The sequence below is a fragment of the Puma concolor genome, chromosome C1 (assembly GCF_028749965.1).
Source record: "Puma concolor isolate L17-30 chromosome C1, mPumCon1.1.hap2, whole genome shotgun sequence".
In the NCBI taxonomy this organism is placed as follows: Eukaryota; Metazoa; Chordata; class Mammalia; order Carnivora; family Felidae; genus Puma; species Puma concolor.
This window is the reverse complement of record NC_141674.1, coordinates 103,866,772-103,875,143: the sequence shown is the minus strand read 5'-3', so window position 1 is coordinate 103,875,143 and position 8,372 is coordinate 103,866,772. Positions and strand designations below refer to the sequence as shown.

Sequence of the window (8,372 nt, the reverse complement as noted above, 5' to 3'; positions counted from 1 at the left end):
TAATAACCTATGTGTCAAGGCCTAGCAGGAAGAGTGGGAGTTAAGAGGCAGTAAAAATGAAAGAAGTTTTAGGAGAAAAAAAATGAAGGACTCATGAATTTAGGGTCTAATAGGTCTTCAACACAGATGCTGAATTGTTGAAGGGTGAAGGTGCCAGGGAGTCAGTCCAACAGAACCACACAACCCAGGTGCTAAAGACGCCACCTTCCTTAGAAGGTCATGGTCCTGACTCTGAATGCCCCACTAGCCAGGGTTCCCCGAATCAGTGGCCTAGGGCTAAAGCTTCAGGAGAGGTCTCTGCAGGCCTCAGGATATTGAGGTCCTAAAAGCAGAAGTCAGGCTTGTTGAAGATAGTCAGCCAAGACCAAGATTTCACATACAAAAGCATAAAAAGCCACAGTTTATATAGTGTCTCCCCGCAAGACACTCTTGTGGTTCTCAGCGCCCTGCCCTCCCCATTACCACTACTCATTCTGTGCTAGCTTTGTGCATTTCCACAATTCCCTGATTTCGCTGAGCTCAATTTGGTGGGAAAGGGAACGGTGATCCTCTGGTTTCTCTCAAGTCACAAGTGACAGGCCTCTAAGGCCAATGTTTTGTCTCCCGATCTTGATACTGAGCTGTGGAAAAGAAGGGCAGGGGGACTCCACTCATCTGCACCAGGAGTCTCACTTCTCAAATGTCTGCCCCTTGAGTCCTGTCTTCCGAAAACATGAACTGGCTGAAGGTACTTCCTTCTCCCAGACCAATCTGTTCTATTGCTTGTCATTTCTCCTTCATCCACATAGCCTAGCCCTCTGTAAAGAAATCAGTCTGTCGGAGGGAAGAAAACTAGACTGAGGAGAAAGAAAGCAATGAAACAATGAAAGCAATGAATAATTAGAGATAGAAAATTTATTATTATGCAAACAGCTATGCACACTGGAGCCCTGGCAAACTGCCAGGGAACTTTCCAGATTAAGTTGTGCCTCCCTGTATTACAGGTACCAAATCAGAGTAACATCCTGGAGAACAAAACAAGGTATCAGAACACACAGTATCTCAGAGACCCACCAGGTCTGGACTCCTTTTTTGAAATGCTCTAAATCAGTAGCTCTGGGCAAAGATCTCAACTGCTTGCTAAATAGCTGGACCTGACGCTGGCCAACTGTTAAGGCACTGGCTGTCCTGAGGAAGAAGAGGACTGTGAATGAAAAACTGCAGCTTTGCTTCTAGGAAAGTAATATCTGATAAGGATAGTCAAGGAAGATGTATTTTATCACTTTAAAATCAATTTTACTAAAACTACAAATTCTCTAATCATTTTTTTTTAAGCTTATTTATTTTTGAGACAGAGAGAGAGCATAAACGGGGGAGGGTCAGAGAGAGAGGGAGACACAGAATCCAAAAGCAGGCTCCAGGCTCCGAGCTGTCAGCACAGAGCCCGACGCGGGGCTCGAACTCACTGACCAAGATCATGACCTGAGCCGAAGTTGGACACTCAACTGACTGAGCCACCCAGGTGCCCCTCTAGTTTAATAATTATTGAAATAATCACTCCAGAAGTAGCATTCCTTAATTTCCTCTCACCATATCATAAATTCCTGCAAAACTGTTAGTACTTACTACTGCTATTGTGATCTGGTTATTAAAACTCTTGATACTGCTTGAGTTACACAAGCATATAAAACTGATCTTTTCTGCTAAGTTTTTATAGTGATTTAATAAGTGTCTTGAAAAATAACACTGAAGTGAATTAATTCCAGTAAATAAGTAAAAAGATGGAGTTTCTGTATGATGATAGCACTTGGGGGTCAATCCAGCTTCTAGTGATTTTTGGACTCAAACAATGCGAACTGATACAGCAGGGAGATCATGAGAAGAAAATACTAGTCTAATGGTCAGAAAGAATTCCACACTGTGCCCTAAGAATACAATGAATAGGTTCAAAACTAAAATAGTTCACTCATTTGTTTGCTTAGTTAATTGTTCGTTTTAGTGATCAGAGTTAACTTCTTAAAATTAGGCCTTGGTCTACAGGCCTAAAGAACTGATGAACTAGAGAACTGATGTGAAAAGATTCACTGTTATCAAATGGCAATTATTCAATAAATTCCCCCCTTCATAAACCTTTAATCTAGTGGCCAGCACCCAGAAACGCTTGAATACAAGCGTCCATACCCAAGTTACAAAGTACTTTATTCTTGTCTCATTGGTGAGGCGCAGAGTAATAACGTAGCAGCAGAAGGCTTGGCCTTAGATTAAATAGTGATAACAGAAAATGCGAGACTTTTTCCTCTCAGCTGAGGGAACACACTACTAAGATGTCAAAAGGATACATGTAAGTTGGGATGCCTTTTGCGGCCAAGTGTTTCCGAATAAGTCGCTCGGTACCATACCAGTTAAAATCTTTTGTGGCATGTCCAATGCGTGGAAGATGAACACTTGCTGTTAAAAAGAAAGAACACAGATTATGATGTCTTCATTCATCAAAATTTGAATCAGTATAAAATACACATTAAGAGAAAACTACTCGCAGAGTCACTTGGTGGTTTCCAATGGACAAAACACGTGTAATCATGTGGTATCCCACACAAAGCCTACAAGTACAATGTCAAAGATATTCTGGGGAGGGACTGTAATGGGAAAACTTAAATAATTCTATTGAACACAAAGACGTACAGGACCTGGAAATAAGTAGGTACGATGGAAATAGAATCATGATCAATGTTGGAGATAAACAGATTCTTTAAGAGTCAATCATTTCAACAAACTCTGAGACAGACTGGGTTTGGAAACAAAACTCGACTCAGACTTTTGGCAGAGAATGGTCTGCTAATGTGGACTGTGTGTAGCTCTCCAAAAGCTAGGATAAACAACATCCTATCTGACCAGATCACTACATCTTTGGTCCTCAGCTTCCTCATCAGCAAAATCATGATACAAATACCCAGTGGAGGGAGATGGTCCACAGAGCTAACGGATACAAATGTGACCTGGGAAAGGAAGGGAGGCTATTCAAATACAAGATGATGTGGTGGTTACTTGCATGGTCTCCTATGGGGGGCTTCACCTTTACCATGTATAGTGAATGAGGTCTTGACATTTCTCACCTCCTTTTAAAAAATCCTATCACATGCCTGGAAACAGAAATTCACCTACTCCTGAACACAGATGAAAAGCTTACCTTTCTTTTTCTTTGCTGCTAAATAGATCTTCTTCAGGCCCTCTTCCAGGGCTGCCATCTTAATGCCAGACAGGACATTGGAGCGATCACGGTGCTGAGCCACAATCAAGGCCAACTAGGAGGAACAGCCATCACATGGTTGACATGACACGAGACGGCTGCATTGTCAACTAAGTGCCCTGCCGTGGAGGGGGCACAAGCATTCCCCTGACAGGCTTTGTCTCCATCTGTTCTGGATGCTCTGCTGAACAACCCTGTCCTACCAAATTCATGACTTAATCTTCCATCATAATTGTTTTATTTTGTGGTAACTTAATACACAAGCACCTCTTCTTTTAAAAGGTATGTTAAAACCAGGGTCCAAAACATGCTGTCTTTCCTAAGTTTTCTCAGCGGCAAAGAGAATTTTTCAGAGTCTCAGGAGCAGAAAGGACTTTACAGGTTCCTGTGTCTTCCATCTCTGTTCAAGTAACTCCCACCGTGTCCTAACCTAAGGCGGGGGGGAAGGGGGGGAGGACGGGACGGGACAGGACTGGAGACAGGGCCAAGAGAGCATATCTGGGACTGACATCACTACAGTCACATCATAACCAGTTGTAAACAGTTTTCTTGAGTCACTGGATTCTGAGCATTTATGCACAACCACGGTGTTGTTCACATTCTTTAGCATTTTAGAAATGACTGAACGAATGACTGTTGTCAGCCACAGGGGCAACCAACCTCAAGCAAATACACCTCTCTTTCAGCTCAGTTTCTAAATTTCTTTTCTAAGTCAGTAAGATTTGGCTCTAAATTTGAATATGAATTCAGGCCCTTGAGAAAGCTAGGTTAAGTGCAGGAAATGAAATCTCTTACAGGAATTCTAAAGGACTGGCAAGTAGGAGAGACACTTAAGATGCAAAAGGAGAATTTTAATGCAGGCAGAGGAAATCTGCCTCAGCTCCTCTCCTCTGCTCATAGCTGGCTACTAAACACGGTGTTTTACACAACTTTTCACACAATAAACGATGAAATGCTCAGAGTTCTCAGTCAGGTTTTCTTATTCAGTAAGAGTTTCCTGAGCACTTCCTATGAGCTGGTACTGCGTGTATTGAGGATAAAAAGAAAATGGGTCGACACCCTTGGAAGGAGCCCACCTGAGGTCAGTGCAGGAAACAAGCAAGTTAGAGAACAGTGTTCCAGGGGCTGTGATGGACAGAAGCAAGGGGGGACGGAGTGGGTGCGGTGGAGTCAGAGGCCCAACCTGCTTGTTATGGGCTGAACTGTGCCCTCTCGAATTCCTTTGTTGAAGCCCCAACCCTCAGTACTTTAGAATGTGATTGTACATGGAGACAGGGCCTCTAAAGAAGCAAGTAAGTTAAAGTGAGGCCTTTAGGGTGGTACCTAATCCAGCCTCACTGCTGTGCTCACAGGAAATCTGGACACATGCTGAGACACCAGGGATGCACGTGCAGAGAAGAAAGACCATGTGAGGACACAGAGAGAGGCAGCCGTCCCTAAGCCAAGGAGAAGGCCTCAGAGGAAATCAGCCCTGCTGGTAGCCTCCAGAATTGTAAAGAAATTAATTTATGTTTTCTAAGCCACCTATTGGTGGGATTTTGTCATGGCAGCCCTTACAAACTAATACACTGACAGGCCAGCGGACAGGAGAGGTTTAAAGAGGAGGTGATGTGAGCCAAAATTTAGTTCTCATAAAAGAAGTGGTTTTTTTACTTACCAAATCTTGCCCTTTGTTTCTTGACTCTTTATCATCAATAGGAAATAAAAGGACACCTCCCAAATTCAAGTCTGAGGTAAAATAAAAGAGCAACAGACAGAATATGAGGTTCACTCTAGACTGAGACCTCTGAAGAGGGGCTCTTGTGAATGCCCCTGGTTCCTTCCTTTCCCACAGCCAATCAGGCTGCAATCTCACCTTTTCTCACACTCCTGGCCTCAGTGACTGCCTCAGCCAGGTACTCACATGATGCACTCCTGAATTTTTTCCTTTTTGCTCAAAAACTTTTATTTTTTTAATGTTTAATTATGGTAAAATATACCTCATGTAAAATTTACCATCTTAACCATTTTTAAGCAAGCAGCTCAGTAGTGCTATGCTGTCAATCTCCACAGCTCTCTTCACCTTGCAAAACTGACACTGTACTCATGAAACCTCATTTCTCCCTTTCCCCTACAACCATCACTCTTACTTTGTCAATCTGACTACTATAGTTACAGCATCTAAGCAGAACCACCCAATACTCATTCTTTTAGGTTTTTGTTTTTTTAATGTTTAGTTTTGGGAGACTGAGAGAGCACGAGTGAGGAAGAGGCAGAGAGAGAGGGAGACACAGAATCCAAAGAAGGCTCCAGGCTCTGAGCTGTCAGCACAGAGCCAGATGCGGGGCTCAAACTCACGAACCAGGAGATCATGAGCCAAAGTCAAACACTCAACCAACTTGAGCCAGCCAGGTACCCCTATACTCCTTTTGTGACTGGCTTACTTCATTTAGCATAACGTCCCCAGGATTCATCCATGCTGTAAAGCATGTGTCAGAATTTCCTGGTTTCCAAGGCTAAATAATACCCCACTGTATGTATATACCACACTGTTTATCCATTCATCCATCAGACACTTGGGTTACTTCTACCTCTAGGTCACAGTGAATAATGCTGATATAAACATGGGCATACAGATACCTATTTGAGTTATTGCCTGACTTCTTTATAAGAGGCGTTGCTAGATTTTATGGTAATTTTATTTCTTTAAAAAAATTTTTTTTTAATGTTTATTTATTTTTGAGAGAGACAGAGACTGCGAGCAGGAAGGGGCAGAGAGAGAAAGAGAGAGACACACAGAATCTGAAGCAAGCTCTAGGCTTTGAACTGTCAGCAAAGAGCCTGACACAGGGCTCGAAGTCACGACCCATGAGATCATGACCTGAGCCAAAGTTGGATGCTTAACCGATTGAGCCACCCAGGTGCCCGATGGTAATTTTATTCTTAATTTTTTCAAGAAACACCATACTGTTTTCCATAATGGCTGCATCATTTTACATTCCCACTAACAGCGCACAAGTGTTCTAACTTCTCCACATCCTCACCCACACTTACTTTCTACTTTTTCTATGGAGATGTAACTGGCAGAACATCATGTAAGCTTAAGGTGTACAACATACTGATTTTACACATTTATACTGCAATACGATTGCCACTGCTGCATTAGTTAACACCTCAATCACATCACATAATCGTCATTCCATCTAGTGGTGGGAACAATTAAGACCTACTCTCTTAGCAATCTTAAAGTTTGTAATAGAGTTTTGTTGTCTGTCTGTCTGTCTGTCTGTAGTCCCTGTACTGTGTATTAGATCTCCAGGACTTATTTATCTACTAAATGCAAGTATATATCCTTAAACATGATCTCTCCTGTTTCCACCAACCCCTGGTAAACCACCATTTCACTCTAGTTTTTTTTTTTTTATAAGTTTGTTTTAGATTCCACCTATAAGGGAAATAGACACTTAAGCTGTTTCTGTATCTTGGTTATTTTGAATAATGCTGAAATTAAACATGGGGTTATATGTTTTCATTTCCTTTGACTATATACCCAAAAGTGGTATTGCTGGATCATATGATAGCTCTAATTGTAATTTTTTGAGGAAACTCTATACTGTTTTCCATAGTGGCTGCACCAGTTTGCATTCCCACCAATTGTGCATGAGGGTTCCTTTTGTCTACATCCTCAATACTCATTATCTGTCTCTCGATGACAGTCATTCTAACAGGTGTGAGGTGATATCTCATTGTAGTTTTGATCTGCATTTCCCTGATGATTACTCATGTTGAGCATCTTTTCCATTCCCAGTTGGCCATGTGTACATCTTCTTTGGAAAAATGTCTATTTAGTTCCTCCGTTCACTTTTCAATCAGATTGACTATTTTTTCTGTTGAGTTGTCTGAGTTCTTTATAAATGTTGAATAGTAACCCCTTATCCAATATATGATTTTCAAATATTCTCTCTCATTCTGTAAGTTGCCCTTCCATTCTGTTGGCTCTTCGAAAGTGCAGAAGCTTTTAAGTTTGATGTAATCTCACCTGTTGATTTTTCCTTTGTTGTTTGTTCTTTTGGTGTCCTCTCCAATCTCAAGGAGCTTCTTTCCTAGGTTTTCTTCCAGGGTTTTATGGTATCAGGTTTTATGCTTGTCTTTGAGCCATTTTAAGGTAATTTTTTTGAGTAAGGTAGGGTCCAATTTTACTTTCCTGCATCTGGTTGTCTAGTTTTCCCAACATCATTTGCTGAAGAGACTACATTTTCCTTACTGGATATTCTTGACTCCCTTATTAAATATGAGTTGGCCATATATGTAGAGGTTTATTTCTGGGCTCTGTATTCTGTTCCATTGGTCTAGGTATCTATTTTTATGCTGCTACCATACTGTTTTAATTAGTATCACTTTGTAGTACAGTTTGAAATCAGGAGGTATAATGCCTCCTGCTTTGTTCTTCTGATGATTGCTTTGGCTATTCAAGCTCTTTTGTGGTTTCACTCAAATTTCAGGATTTATTTCTATTTCTATTTCTGTAGAAAATGCCATTGGAATTTTGGTAGGGACTGTATTAAATCTAGAGATGGTTTTGGGTAGCATGACATTTTAATGATATTAACTCTTCTGATCAGTGAATGTGGAATATCTTTCCAATTGTTTGTGTCTTCTTCAATTTCTTTAAACAAAGTCTTGTATTTTTCATTGGCTAGATCTTTTACTTCCTTGGTTAAATTTATTCCTAGGTCTTTTACTGTGTTTGATGTTACGGTGAATGGGACAATTTTTTAATTTCTTTTTCATGTTTCATTGCTAATACATAAAGAAGTAACTGATTTCTGTGTGCTTTTAGACCCTGCAACTTTACTGAATTCATGGATTACATCCAACAGTTCTTTTTTCCAACTGATTAAATCTATTATATTGAGAATTTGGGGTTTTCAATATATAAGACCACACCATCTGCAAATGACAATTTTACTTCTTCCTTTCTGATCTGGATGTCTATTAATTTGCCTTGCCTGATTCGCTCTAGCTAGAACTGCCAGTATTATGTTGGATCAGAGGGAGGAGAAACACGCACACCTGTCTTGCTCCTGATTTTAAAAGAAAAGCTTCTAATTGTTCTCAGTTGAATACAGTTAACTGTAGGTAGCATTATATGGCTTTTATTATGTCC

General features: G+C 40.8%; 1 protein-coding gene across 1 annotated transcript in view; it reads right to left on the bottom strand.

The window, feature by feature from the left end:
- Positions 1-876: 876 nt before the first annotated feature.
- The window catches only part of CHD1L (chromodomain helicase DNA binding protein 1 like), a 60,766-nt gene continuing 53,270 nt past the window's right edge, over positions 877-8,372 (bottom strand). Inside the window, exons 20-23 of the mRNA XM_025933106.2 lie at positions 4,884-4,954; positions 3,167-3,281; positions 2,319-2,427; positions 877-1,226 (exon numbers count right to left, since the gene is read on the bottom strand). Of these exons, the coding sequence (XP_025788891.1) occupies positions 1,151-1,226; positions 2,319-2,427; positions 3,167-3,281; positions 4,884-4,954 (371 nt within the window). The 3' untranslated portion in view covers positions 877-1,150. The remainder of the gene's footprint in view (positions 1,227-2,318; positions 2,428-3,166; positions 3,282-4,883; positions 4,955-8,372) is intronic.